Source organism: Pituophis catenifer, unplaced genomic scaffold (genome assembly GCF_029215685.1).
Source record: "Pituophis catenifer annectens isolate HBS135680 unplaced genomic scaffold, rPitCat1.0.hap2 SCAF_1, whole genome shotgun sequence".
Classification (NCBI taxonomy): domain Eukaryota; kingdom Metazoa; phylum Chordata; class Lepidosauria; order Squamata; family Colubridae; genus Pituophis; species Pituophis catenifer.
In genome coordinates, this window is record NW_027256881.1 from 17,286,257 (window position 1) to 17,301,152 (window position 14,896).

At 41.6% G+C, this 14,896-nt stretch overlaps 2 protein-coding genes across 2 annotated transcripts in view; one reads left to right on the plus strand and one right to left on the minus strand.

Moving 5' to 3' along the window:
• AP2B1 (adaptor related protein complex 2 subunit beta 1) overlaps window positions 1-7,679 on the minus strand; it is an 84,607-nt gene extending 76,928 nt beyond the window's left edge. Inside the window, exons 1-2 of the mRNA XM_070946101.1 lie at window positions 7,581-7,679; window positions 982-1,039 (exon numbers count right to left, since the gene is read on the minus strand). Coding sequence (XP_070802202.1) covers window positions 982-1,018 — 37 coding nt within the window. The 5' untranslated portion in view covers window positions 1,019-1,039; window positions 7,581-7,679. The remainder of the gene's footprint in view (window positions 1-981; window positions 1,040-7,580) is intronic.
• Window positions 7,680-8,194: 515 nt separating this feature from the next.
• Window positions 8,195-13,526, plus strand: PEX12 (peroxisomal biogenesis factor 12). Its single transcript, XM_070946111.1, has 4 exons — window positions 8,195-8,294; window positions 10,447-10,580; window positions 11,332-11,888; window positions 13,076-13,526. Exons 2-4 carry the CDS (start codon window positions 10,455-10,457, stop codon window positions 13,473-13,475), a joined length of 1,083 nt encoding a protein of 360 aa, XP_070802212.1. The 5' UTR covers window positions 8,195-8,294; window positions 10,447-10,454; the 3' UTR covers window positions 13,476-13,526.
• The last annotated feature ends 1,370 nt before the right edge of the window (window positions 13,527-14,896 follow it).

Below are 14,896 nucleotides of genomic sequence, written 5' to 3' on the forward strand. Positions count from 1 at the left end.
TTGGCCTTATTTTCAGGGAGGTCTTATTATTTTGGGAGCAAGATGGGGCTCCTCTTGCTGTCTTACCTGATTTCCAGCTCTGTGATTAAATATTTTCAGGGAGGACTTATTTTCAGAGGGAGGCTTATTTTAGCGCATGCGCTCAAAAGCCTGATTGGGTTTATTATCAGGGAAGATCTTATTTTCGGAGAAACAGGGTAGATGGGGTTTGGTTCTATGGTTTTATGGTTCTGGGATTTTATTGTTGTTGTGAGCAGCCCAATGTTATGTTTTAAGATGAGCAGCCATATAAATCTTATAAATAAATGGCTTTGGTTTTGAAATATGCAAAATAGTTTTGCATATTTTAAGAATCCAATTGCTATGATTTGTAGATTACATGTCAACATGTTGTATAAACCCAACCAGTTCTTATTTATTCCAAAACATTTGGTTCAATAAAGAATAAATTGTGTTACTGCAGCCATATCAAAGAGACTAGCTGGAAGATCAATATGGAGATCCATGTAGCATTGTTTCTTCTTGTTGCAGCCTATGTCAGATTAATTTTCTTTCTACTGCTTCCCACTTTCCACTATGAGTGTGGAAAAAGCTGAAATTGTGGAAATAACGTTTCATTATATTTTCACTGATTAAAAACCAATTTCTTAAAAAAAAAATACCCTCAGAGCTAAGCTTAATTTGGTGGTCTTGGCTAGATTGTTAGATGAACCATGCCATCCCAGCTTATTAATAAAGCCATTTTAGAAATGGCTTAGCAACATAGCTGAATTAACCCAGTCTCTTCATGGACCAACTCAGTCTCTACAGCAGGGATGAAGAATCAGACTTCTGACATCTATTCTTTCATTTCCTAATGTTTTTATCTTAATTCTCGTATCAGCTTGCCCTCTCATGTAACCCAGCAAGAGGTATTGGGAGGCAGACTGTATCCATTGTAGAGAGTTAAGATCCAACATCGCATCACAGATCAAATCTAACCTTTTTTATTGGTGGTGAAGTATTTGGAGTCTGTCATGATTTCGGTTTCCTATTGCACCTGAGGGGGAAAAGCACACAATTTAAGTTGTTGTTTTGTTATCTGCTTCAAACTGTAAATCTATTAGTTCCACAGAATAGTAGTATTCAAGACATTAAAAAAACACCAATATTTTTCATAACCTTCTGTATGACAATCATTCCAAAGAAAATTAATAGGTCAAATAATATTAATAATCAACTATAGGGTTTGTTTTTTTTTACTGTGAGACTTCAGGCTGAGTTAAACTAATGACACTTTCTAATATCTGATGGTCCCAAGTTGCAAATTGACAAATATTTATGATAATATAAAGTCTTCAATCAGTGTCCTGCTACATTTTATCTATAATATTAAGTAATCATTAATATCAAAGAGTATGTACCAGGAAAAACAATGCAAAAAGGGGAAAATGATTCTCTTAAAGATATGAAACAGTTTTAATGCTCAGAATTATATATAGAAATACATTTCAGTTCTTTAAGTATAGAAGGTGATAAAGTCAACCTTTGACCTGTGTCTCAAGTAATTGAGGATTGTTGCTATGAAGCCTCTCTGTGCACTGATTCCGAAGTGTACCTCAATTCTGAGCTGCTCCAGGAGATGAAGTTCAAGAAGAGATGCCTAGAGCAGAGGTCTCCAACCTTGGCCACTTTACGACTTGTGGATTTCAACGCCCAGAATTCCTCAGCCAGCCCTGGTGGCTGAGGAATTCTGGGATCGAAGTCCACAAGTCGTAAAGTGGCCAAGGTTGGAGACTCCTGTTCTAGAGCACTATTACAGGAAGACAAAGAGTGACTTAGACAGGGAAGGCTTGGAACATTTCCAGGGCCATAGCAAAGGGTATTCATGCTATCTGGTGGATACAAATGTCTTGGATTTGCCCTTTTTCTGAGCAGGACCAAGTGAGCTACCTGGAGCCCAGTCTTGTGATGCACCCACATCATTGCATTTTGAACCAGTTGTAGCACCTGGATGATCTTCAAGAGTAGCCCAGTATCCAATTGTGAGGTGACTAAAGCATGGGTGGCACCTGAGTGGTCAAGGAAAGGATGCAACTGGGGCACAAGATGAATCTTGTGGTTATTCACAAAATTAAGCCCCTCTTGGTTATAAGTGCCACCTATTTTAGGTGCAAAGGGACCCGGAGGCTCAGTGGCTAAGATGCTGAACTTGTCGATCAAAAGGTCGGCAGTTCAGTAGTTCGAATCCCTAGTGCCGCGTAACGGGGTGAGCTCCTGTTACTTGTCCCAGCTTCTGTCAGCCTAGCAGTTCGAAAGCACGTAAAAAGTGCAAGTAGAAAAATAGGGACCACCTTTGGTGGGAAGGTAACAGCATTCTGTGCGCCTCTGGCGTTTAGTCATGCCGGCCATCTAACCACGGAGATGTCTTCAGACAGCGCTGACTCTTCGGCTTGGAAACGGAGATGAGCACTGCCCCCTAGAGTCGGGAACAACTAGCACATATGTGCGAGTGGACCCTTTACCTATTCTAGGTGCAGTACAGTAGCTGTAAGTCTAGGAAGTCTTGAATGGGAAAGTGCAACCTATCAACATTTTTTTGTTCCAGGAGAGTAGCTCCTCCAAAGGGAGTAGGGAATACATACATACACTTATGACTGCATGACTGTAACTTTGTTGCTTGTATCCTTACGATTTATATTGATATTGTTTCCTAGTATGATTTGATTGCTTATTTGTACCCTATGACTATCGCTAAGTGTTGTACCTTATGATTCTTGATGAATGTATCTTGTCTTTTTATGTACACTGAGAGCATATGTGTCCAATCACACTTGGCCAATAAAGAATTCTGTTCCGTTCCGTTCCGTTCTAATCTAATCTAATGTAGGATATAGCACCTTTTGCCATGTGCTATTGCTGCTTTATGAGCTGCACTGGTTACCAGCCTTCTAGTAACCAATAAAGCCCTTCATGGAATAGGAACTGGTTATTTAAGGGACTGCCTTTTCCAATTTCTGCCAATCTGGTATGATAGAACGAAGTGGATGCACTCTTGTTTCCTTCAATTAAACATTGTCATCTTATGGGACAGGAGGAAGCGTGCCATCTCTGTTCCATCCCTGCTCTCTGGAACCAGCACCCCCAGAAACACATACGGCTCCCACACTTTAAATGTTCCAGATGTCTCTTCAAGATCTGGCTGTATTCCCAGGCCTGGGGTCAGGATGTTTGTGGAAGCCCTCTCAATTTATTTCCCTGGATTTTGTTTGTGTAATTTTATCTGGGTATCCTATTTCTTTTAAATTATGTATTATTTGAAATGTGGTAAGTATCTTTTTTGGAGTCAGGAAGCTTTGAAATCCAATCAATAAATAATGACAATCATAAAAGTAGTTTTTCTCCAAAGCTAAAGTCCACCCATCTAATTCAAGAAGCCAGGAAGGAATAAATGAACACACAGAAGATGCTTCTTTCAGCTAAGCAGCACTCGTGACTGAAGGCTGTTTCATCACAGCAGTTCCTGCCTCCCCCCCCGCCCCCCGCCCGCCACTCCACAACCTCAGAGGAAGAAAGACACAAACTATATTGTTTCTAATCTGAGAATCATCTCTCCCTAACAGCTTGAAGAGTCTAATCAGAGGAGGTGCTTCGCTGGTGCCAGCAAGAGCCAGCATTTCAAAGCAATGGGTCCTTCTTTGCACAGGAAACTGATAGATTAGCTCACCTTCATATTGTGGCAGGGAATTAACCCCTGATTAATGACAGGGCAGGAACATATTTGTGCCTGTTTGCTGGAGGGGAGAACATACTAAACTATATCAGATTGAAGGAAGGAAAAAAAAATCTGCCCTATTCAGTTCAAAGAAATTAAATTTGATACTGGCTTCTATTGCTAACCATAATGCTGGGAGCCAAAATGTCTTCATCCCTGGAATTTGTCACTAGAACATAGGAATTAATTTTTTTTTATGTATTTAGGATATGAATCAATCTACAAATGCAAGAAGTCTTCAAGTGCAAGAAACAGAAATATTCAGTTAAGAGTGCAAAATGATTCCCGGATCTTTAACTGAAGAGTTTTTTTTTTCTTAAAACATGCATGAAACAACATTGGCCTCCCTAAGCAAGCAGTTGTTCCTAATATAAATACCTCATTTCTAGATAAGATAATGAGTACCAGGTCTCTGCAAAGAACCAAAAGCCTCTACCAAGTTTTTAGTACATTCTTCCCTTCTGTGCAATCTGACTGTGTTCAGAGTGCTATAACCCACAGTTAAACTAACTATGATTTGGGGGGGGATCCCTCAATTTTCAGGATTGGAATTCCACAAGACATGATAAAGTAACCAGATAGGTTAGTTCATACATAGTAGGGAAAAATGTGGCTAATCAGATTCCAATTTAGTGTGTTGTGTGAACCAAGACTAACACAAGGCTCCTCTGCCTGTTTAGATCAGAAACATTTCCATAAGAACTGCACCAATCTTAATCCTACCTCCCTTGAACTTAAAATATTCCAGGGCATGCTGATAGCCCAGACACCGCATGGGGCTGAAATCTGGAGATGGGATGAGGAGGTTATTTTTCAACTGGAAGTAGTCTAAAACATCCTCATAAGGAAGATCTTGGGGCTCCCCAAGACACCCCCATAGCTAATCTAAGAATGGATGTAGTGTTACTTTCCATTGCTGTCCGAATACATCTTGCATTGCTGGGGCAGTATAAGAAACCAGAAAGTCTTCAGGAATCTATCTTGCCAAACTTTGGTTTCTCCATTACACAACTGAGAATCAATGGACTGCACTGTCACCATTCCTAATTCAGAAAACAGAAAATAGTAAGCTGTTTTATATTTGGTGTAGTTGTTAAGGTGCTGGCCTAGAAACCAGGAAACTGTGTGAATTCTAGTCCCACTTTAGGCATGAAAACCATTTGGGTGACTTTGGGAGTCAGTCTCTTTCAGCTCAGCCCACCTCACAGGGTTGTTTTGTGGGGGAAAGAGGAGGAGGAAGGAGTATTATGCATATATGTATGCCACCTTTATTTACTTATACAGTGACCTTTAGTTATGCCACGTTTAGCTATTTATAAGGCAATAAAAGCAGGATAAAAATCCAATAAATAAATATGCTACTATAGCACAGATTCTAATCACTATTGAAAACATAGAAGCATCTCCTAGTACAGGGGTGTCAAACTCACGTTGTCATGGAAGCATCATGTGACATATTGGGACTTTTTTCCCCTTCGCTAAACCGGGAGCGGGCAGTACGTGATGCATCCAGCCCGCAGGCCAGGAGTTTGACAGCCCTGTCCTAGTACCTGGTTAATTACCAACATCTCAATCAGAAAGTTTTTAATATCCATTTGCAGACTATGGGTTCAGATATCTTGAGAGGAGATTTTGTAAACATTTTATTGAACAACATTTCTGTCCCCAAGGTGTCAGTCAAGTGAAGGGCATTATTTCACTCTGTCTTCCGCTGCCCTATTTACAATCAGATTTTGACCACATTATTAATGGTAAGTGAATTCAAGAGCTTGGACTCAAATGGCTAAATTATTATGTAGCAGATGTTTCTAACTTTAGTAGCCAGATTGCTACTTTTGCTCTGTCGTCATTTAAACTCAAGTTCTTAATCATAGCCCCGATTGTATCTAGCTTTGACCTCTTTGTATCTAACATTCTTTTATTTTGTTATATTGTATTTCATGCCATGTTTCAATGCTATGACCCATAGTTACAACAAGAAATCTTATTCATTCTCAGCACTTTGGGGATAGTCACACACTGTCTCAGCCCAGCCTACTGTACCTAAAAGCCTTATTATGAAGAAAAATGGGAGAAGGGGGCACTATATACCTGCCTATAATATATAAATAGCAGCACTATAAATCTAATAAATACAAAACGTTCATTTTGTTCTTTTACTAATTTACTTTATAAGTGGTGACTGACCATATCCATCTCTACTACATGGGCCCACTGCAAAGACAACTCTTAACTTTTTCCCTTACAGAACTTGAGATCTCCATCCCATCTCAAGAACAGCAGATTCCTTTTCCAGCTACTCCCATCTATGTTTTCTAATCTGCAGATGTCCTCCCCCCCTCCAACCAAAGCAGAGAAATAACTTGCAAATGTGATTTTTTTTTTGCACACTCTCACCTCACAATCTTTCCCTGTTCCTGAAAGCCCTTCCTACTCCTCTACCTGACCCCAAATTCCCTGAAAAGGTATCTACCGAAGGGACCCCAGCTTCTCTCTCTGCACATACCCTCTAAGCCTGACTAGGTGTCTCAGTAGCTAAGACACTGAGCTTGTCAATCAGAAAGGTCAACGGTTCAAATCCCTAGTACAGGTCTCCTGTGTGAGCAGGGGGTTGGACTAGATGACCTCCAAGGTCCCTTCCAACTCTACTGTTACTGTTACCTGCTATTAATCTAACCCAGTGGTTCCCAACATGGGGCCCACAGGGGGGCAATTTGATTTTTAACGGGGGCAATCTGAACCCTGTTTAAACCAAGTTAATGGCGTTTTAGGCTTCCTCCGCTGAGTAGAGTTCACCTTTTGAGTAAAGTAAAAATGATATGTGTGTGCGCATGGAGGGAGGCAATCAGGATTTTAGAGATGCTTAGGTGATGCGTGGCCAAAAAAAGGTTGGGAACCACTGATCTAACCAATCCAAAACTTTCTCCTCTAGTTATTCTTTCTGACTTTTCCTCACCACCGCACCTTGATGGTGCAACGGACTAAGTGCTGTTATGTAGCACTTAGCTGCCAGCTGCCTGCAATTAGTGCGAGTTTAAATCTCACCAGGCTCAAGGTTGACTCAGCCTTCCATCCTTCTGAGGTAGGTAAACTGAGGACCCGGATTGTGGGGGCAATAAGCTGACTTTGTAGAAACACCGCTTATGGGGGGCCAAAAGCCCTAATAAGCAGGTATATACAAAAGAATGAAGGCTATTGCTATAAGAGCATTGTAAGCCGCCCTGAGTCTTCGGAGAAGGGCGGCATATAAATTGAACTAATAAATAAATAATAAATAATAAATAAATTTCCCTCCCCCCCCACCGCTTCCATTGCAGCTTGTAAATTCCTCGATGGCAGATGACTTGTGGGCTTTAGATTTTTGCTTACAAAATAGGAGCTATTAATAGGAGCTGCAGATTCAGCGAGGGGCAATTATGACCATCTCCCCAAAAATATATAATTATCCTTGCTGGTCGATGACCGTAATAAAGTTATATTCTATTCTATTCTATATAATTATCCACCCCCACCCCCACTCCCCATCCCCTTTCTATGTCCCTCCCCAAGCAACGATGTCACACTTCTCTTCCCGAGAACAGCAACCTGCAAGCCCCACCCGGGAAAGGAGCCATTCTACCTGGGGAGAAATCAGGCTATTCACCTTTCCAACACCCACCTACCCACCCAGTAAGGTACCCCCCCACATAATGCCGGGGGGGGGAGAAACCGACCCCCGCCCTCATATCAAGCCCATGCCCTACCCAAGGGAGGAGCCATTCATCCTCCAACACCCCCCCCCGCCAGTAATTCCTCAATGGGCGGAACCACCTGTCCCCCAACTAACCTACTACGAAGAGGGGAGTCCTCGAGAAGACTTGATACTGAAGAAAAGGCGACAACGGAGGAGGAGGAGGAAGAGGATGGAGCAGTAACGGTCAGAAGGAACCGTAAAACTGCCTCGCTTGGGAGGGGACCGGAAACCGGGCTGTCTGGGAGGACCAACCAACGATATGCGCCACGCCTTCCTTCTTACACCGTCCGCAGCCACAGAGCTTCAGCGGCCTAGATGGGCACGCTCGCTTCCTTCCGGTAAAAACACGCCTTATCCCTGTTTTTTTTTTTAAAAAAAAGGAACGTCGCTCCGTAAAAGGTTAGATGCGACGGCTTTGTCAAGCGATATCTTCCGGGGTCACGTGCGCCGGCCCATCCTTCCCCAAATAGCTTTTCGTTTTTGAAGTTTTCCAGAACGGAGGTTTGGAAAGCTAGAGAGGGTTTCCTCATAGAAATTGATGGGGGCGTTTGCTTCAACATTCAGGGCTTCAACTCTTCTCCCCACCGGAGAGTCCTCCCGACGGGGCCGCCGCGCCCGTTTGCCTTCTCTGCAACTCTATGGTGCGATAGAAACCAACGAAAAGGAAATTCTAGAGCGGCCTGAATTTCGACAGCACCGAATTGCATAGCGGTAGCAGCGGCGGCACCAACGAGGAGGCGGCCGTTGGACGGTCGAGGTGGGGGGAAATCCTGACCTGTCACTCTCCGGCACGCGGGGCGCAGAAGTGTAAGAGCACCCTTGTAATTTTCCCACCCGCTTTTTCCTGCCAGAATGTGGGGTCTCTATAGCCCCTGCCATGAACACAATGCCATTTAATGCAGGGATAACTTTAAGACTTGGGGACTTCAACTCCCAGAATCCCTCAGCCAGCAAAACTGGCTGAGGAATTCTGGGAGTTGAAGTCCCCAAGTCTTAAAGTTGCCAAGGTTGGAGACCCCTGCATTAAATGGCCAAAGTCATTCCTGCCATCAGGTGGCTTCCTTTATTGGTTTCATTCAGTCTTTAATTCGGTTGGTGCCATTGGACTGCAGCGTCCTCTCATTTTGCATCTTCACCAAAGTTACTTTGTTTACAGATAGTCCTCGACTTACAACAGTTCCATTTAGTGACCGTTCTCAATGTTACAACTGGCACTGAAAACGGTGACTTGTGACCGTTTTTCACACTTTTATGACCGTGGAAGCATCACTCACGTGATTTACATTCGGAGGCTTGGACAGCTGACTCCCATTTATGACGGTTGCAGTGTCCCAGGGTCATGGGATCGCCTTTTGCGACCTTCTGGATGGGCAAAGTCAATGGGGAAAGCCGGATTCACTTTAACTGTGTGACTAATTTAACAACTGCAGTGATTCGCTTAACAAAGGTGGCAAGAAGTGGTGTAAAATGAGGCAAAACTCACTTGACAAATTTCTCACTTAACAATGTAAATTTTGGGCTCGGTTGTGGTTGTAAGTTGAGGACTACCTGTATTTGAGCAAAGATTTGAATCCAGCTCTCTTTCTAACCATACCTGCGACACATGGATCTACATCTTTCAGAGAGATGGAGCAGCCTTGAATTCCCTCAGATTTCTTGCAGGCTTGTTTCCAGGAGAGAAAGTCTTGGCATGGAGCAAGGCTGTTGGTGAAGAAAAGTTATGAAGCAGCAGGCAAGACTGGGAGTCAAATTCAGTTTGGTGGAATGGTTAAGGTTCTAAGGAGCTAGAAACCAGGAGACTGAGTTCTAGGCCTCCCCAAGGCATTCTTCCCCAGCCCAACCCACTTCACACAACTGTTGTGGGGAGGTATTAGATATGTTTGCCACCTTAAAATATATATTAAAAAGATAGAGAAGAAAATGGGAAGAAAATGGTAGATATAAGATGCCTTTGTGCGAAGTTCTTACTCATGGTTAAACTTGGTTGACTCAATGTAACCTCGTTTGCATGGCAAGGTGAACTATGTGCTAATCATGGACTTTGAGTTCACACAACATATTAGGCTAAAATGTGTATGATATGTGGCTTGTGTGTCCAGCAACTACGGAGATGCCATGTGGGTCTATATCCGTCTTTATTGTCCTTGAGAGAAATAATTTACTGTATTAAATAACTTGACATTTTTCAATCAAATTGGAAATGAAAAGGTCAATAATTTAAATATATCCATATATCATTCTAGACAGAAAGATTGAGGGCTTTTGTAATAATATGTTGTGGTCCACCAGCAGCCTGCGGAGCTGGCAGCGGAGTCGGACAGTGAGGAGGCTGGGGAGGAACATGGGCCAGTCCTGGAGTCTGGGGAAGGCTCGGACAAGGACTCTGCATCAGACGCAGAGATGGGGCCAGGGCCATCTGGGAGAGATGTGCGGGCTCCGGAGCCTCCAGAGTCGGACATCAGAGAGGCAGAGGAACAGGAAGAGCCTGTTCCTAGTGCGCACATGCGCAGAGCTGCCAGAAGGCAAGAATAGTTAAAACAAAAGGGACAACTTGGGAGTAAGGCCTGGAGATGATTTGCCCCTCCTATAAGGCTTAAAAGAGGAGCAAAGGCATGTGGGCCCTTTGCAGGAAAGCAACCTTGTTAATTCTGTTCCCAGTCGGCATCTGTTTGATTCTGGACTCCGTGTGGCTTTGCCAAGTAGGTCTTTGGCAGCGTGTCAAGGGAGATAAAGGTTGGTGATTATCCCAAAGGACTTCTCCCAAAGGACTTTTTGCAACTAATTGGGACTCAGCTGTCAATGAACGTAATTCACAACTGTTGCAATAAAAGAGGTTTTTGGGACTACTCGTGTTTTAATGATTCAGGAAGCCTAGATCACAACATATTGTCTTCTGAAACTCAATTCTGTTTTGTTTCATTTATGAATTATTTTGGAAAGTTTATTTTTTTCATTTTAGAAGAGACCATGGCAGAACATGGGGCTCATCTCACTGCCACCTCCACATATGAGGACAGGCCTTCTATATTTGAAGTTGTTGCCCAAGACAGTTTGATGACTGCTGTGAGGCCAGCATTTCAGCATGTGATCAAGGTAAGGAGAATTGTTGGTAAGCAAATATTGAGGGAAGGATAACCATTACTTTTCTGTGCTTATCTAAGGTTGAATAATGGTCAGAACAATGAAGGAAATATATGAAAGCATGGAAAGACAAGAAAAAAAAATGTGTACATATGTGACATCCATCTTTTTTACAATTGGAAGATTTATTTCAGGTTTCAGTTACAGAAAGAGAATCCTTCCTCAGATCTTGTTAAGCTCTGTAGTCAGACCGGGATGATCAAATCAGTGACTTTCCACTAAGCCTACAACGGAAATCTAGATAATCTATAAATTATAATTCATTTTTCTGCTGAAAATAATGAACAAAGCAAATGCAGTTTAAAATAATAAGAACATCAACGTGGATTCCAATTTATGAGTACGGCCTTGAAACTTTCAAACAATTTTGAAATTTTGAATCTGAGCAAATTATGAAATATTGTAATGCTATTAACTGCATTATTATTCTATTTTTAGATCTATTTTTGTCTTTGTGTGTGTGCTAGTTACCGTACATCCTCTTTTCAGTTCCTGGTCCTGATCCAGTAATGGGACACAACTTCTAGCATGTCATTCAAAGGCCACATAGCCCTCATTTTGAAAAAGGCTGTGTCATCTTGCAACAATCTCAAAGCAAACAAATCCACAAAGTAGCCCAAACAAAAATGTTTCAAAGATTGATAAAAAATGTCTTGACACATCCAGGTTTATTACTCTTACCCTTGATTGTTTTTTGTACTAGGTTTTGGCTGAATCCAACCCTTCATATTATGGTTTCCTGTGGCGCTGGTTTGACGAAATCTACACCATCCTGGATCTTCTACTCCAGCAGCACTACCTCTTCCGGTGCAGTGCTTCTTTTTCTGAAAACTTCTACGGCTTGAAGAGAGTGGCACTGAAAAGCAAAAGGAATCAGCAGAGATCCCTGGCCACTGCTGGACTTTCCCAAAAGCATCATTGGAAATCTCTCTGCTTGTTGGTTCTTGTTCCGTATCTGAGAACCAAACTGGAAAAGTTGATCTCCCGCCTCCAGGAAGAGGACGATTATTCTATCCACCCTCCGTCATCCTGCTGGAAGCGGTTTTACAAGGCCTTCCTGGCTGCCTATCCCTTTGTGAACATGGCTTGGGAGGGCTGGTTTCTGGTGCAGCAGCTATGTTACATTCTGGGGAAGGCTCGGCACCACTCCCCGCTGCTGAGACTGGCTGGTGTGTATTTGGCTAGGCTGACAGCAGAAGATCTGCGGGCTTTGGAAAACATACATGTAGCTGCTGGTGACGTCCTGCGGTCATCAAACAGGTGAATAGAAATGAAAACCCTATAAACAACGCCCCACTTGCTGTTTTTGCTTCCTTCCTTCAATGGTTGGGTATATTTATATATTCACAATGTTTGTATATCATTTAAAAAGTAATACTCGCCAGGCAGTTAATTATAAAAAATGTAGAACGTAAAGACGAAAATGTAAGAAAATGATCTTATGATTACTACACCTTTAAGAAACAAGAAAAGCATCTTCAGCAAGCCCCACAAAGATTGAAATAGGTCAAGACTCTAAAATCTTTTACGCAGGCGGTCCTTGACTTACAACCATGATTGGGACCAAAATTTCCATTGCTAAGCAAGGCATTTTAAGAGAGTCGCACCTGATTTTATGATCTTTTTTGCCATGGTTGTTAAGCAAATCACTACAGTTGTTGAGTGAATCATGTGGTTGTTAAGCAGATCTAGCAAATTGAGCAAATCTAAGCAAATCAATGGGTGAACATTAGCTGATCTATCACTATTGGTGTATGTACACTGAGAGCTTATACACCAGAGACAAATTCCTTGAGTGTCTAATCACACTTGGCCAATAAAGAATTCTATTCTTTCTATTCTAACTCTTGTTGTTGGAAACCAGCTGGGAAGATCACAAATGGTGATCACATGACCCTTCGACATCGTAAATACCTGCCAGTCACCAAGTGCCCAAATTTTGATCATGTGACTCTGAATGTTGTATCATATTTTTTTTCAATGTCATTGTAACTTTGAACAGTTGCTAAATGAATGGCTGTAATTCAAGGATTACCTGTTAGCCCATTTAGCAAGTACACCTGGAGAGTAAAGTCATGGCTAAGATTTTTCTTATTTTTGAGGATCAGTTTCTCTAAGAGTCATTTGAGAGCCATCTGTTGAGTGGGAATGCCAATTTTCTATTTATAACTATTTATACTCTCCTGGTTTTTCCCCCCTCAAACTAATCTTACAAAAATTTGGGGTGTTATACCTCCAGTTGTTAAATGCTGGAAACCAGGTGTTTGGATGAATAGCTATGGTAATCATAGTTGTATCTCGGGAATTTATGGCTTTTCTGTCTTAGAGGAAAATTCAAGAGATTGCATTTTACTGCATCCCTGGATTTGCATCTTAATGCTTTCCGTGTTTTTTAACATTAGTGTGAATTGTTAATTTCTTTTTTATATCTTATCCCTTTTCTGCAGCATGAAAGAGCAAATGCAGTCAGCTGGGAAAAAAATCTTGGGGGCCCTGGCTTTCTCCCTCTCCACTGGCCTCTCTGTGGGCATCTTCTTCCTCCAGTTCTTGGAGTGGTGGTATTCAGCTGAGAATCAAGAGACCATCAAATCACTGACTGCTATGCCAGTTCCACCACCACCTGTGCACCTGGACTACGAGACTGATTCACCTCTTTTGCCAAAGCTCAAGACAATATGTCCTCTGTGTCGTAAAATACGTGCCAACGATACAGCCCTCTCCACCTCTGGCTTTGTTTTCTGCTATCGCTGTGTCTACTCTTACGTGAAGCATCACCAGCGGTGTCCCATCACTGGCTATGCCACTGAACTTCAGCACCTTGTCAAATTGTACACACCTGAAAACTAACAGGTCCATCCTCCAACCTTTATATAAAAACTGGAACGCTACATTGCAGAATTGGGTGCTTTTTTCTGCTTATACTAAGCATGGTTTTTACTGGCAGAGGAAGTGGCTTTTAAGCGTGTAGCTATGGGTTATACTTGCTGTTTGAAGAATCAACAGAAGTCAACTGTTGTCTTTGGACTGCCTCACCTAACTGATTTTTCCCTAATATCTATTAAGTGAAAACAGATTAGCTGAGAAAGATTATTAGATAGAAAATCTGTTTTTCATCACTATGACTTCAGGCACATTTCTAAGGGTAAATGTTTCCTAGAAACAATTGGTCATTAACTGGCCAGCTCAGGGTTACAGACCAAGTTGTGAGAAGGTTTCAGAAAAAATAGTTTTAATAGAAGCAGCCTAGAACTAAGAAGAAATTTCCTGATTGAACAATTAATCAGTGGAATAACTTGCCTCCAGAAGTTGTGAATGCTTCAACACTGGAAATTTTCAAAAAGAGTTTGGAAAACCATTTGTCTAAAATGATACAGGGTTTCCTGCCTGAGCAGGAAATTGGACTAGAAGACCTCCAAGGTCCCTTCCAACTCTGTTATTCTAAGTTCATCATAAATTATACGTTGATAACTTTCAGTTGAACACTGCTATAAATGACCATGAAAAGACAGAGAAGCTGCTGAGAGGAACCTGAGAGGCTAACAGTCAAACATTTTCTAGCAGCAGCAAGATAGTAGTTGTCACCTATAAAGCATTCACAGCAAGGGGCTGGATTATTTACAAAACCTCATCTATTGGGATTGGAAAGGATAGCCTATGAAATGAAATGAGATAGTACTGTTCAGGTTTTATTGGGTTTTTAGCTATAGGTTCTTCATATTTTCTTGATAATTGTGTTTGCATTGTTTTTATGTTAGCCATCCAAAGTCATAGCTGCAAGCCATGTAAGTCAAACGATACATTCCTCAAAATAGAAGCACAAGAAACTGCTTAACAAAGATTGCATTTGGACATCATGATAAATATTAACATTAACATTTTATTACAAATGTTTTTATGTTGCTTCAATCAGTTTTTACTTTAAGAGACTCTATAGGAAGAACAAGCCTAGATCACCCTGGGATTTGAATTCTAACTCTTCTGGAGCAAGTGCAAGATGATAAACTTCTGTTTGATAAAATGAAAGTTGGCTTTGGTAAACAAGGTTACAAATACAAATCCAGCATCCATTTTGGGGACTCAACAAGATATTTGAACTGTTAAATCCCATTACATAACAAGGAGTACTAGGGGATAGAAAACTGGTATCTTTTCTCCCATGCTACTTGAAACTTCTAAATAAAATGCAAGGAATTGATTTTGGATTTTTCTGTTTTGGGGGGTGGGGGGGTTAGTTTCTTAATGTTTTAACATGAGTGAGCTTGGTAGGG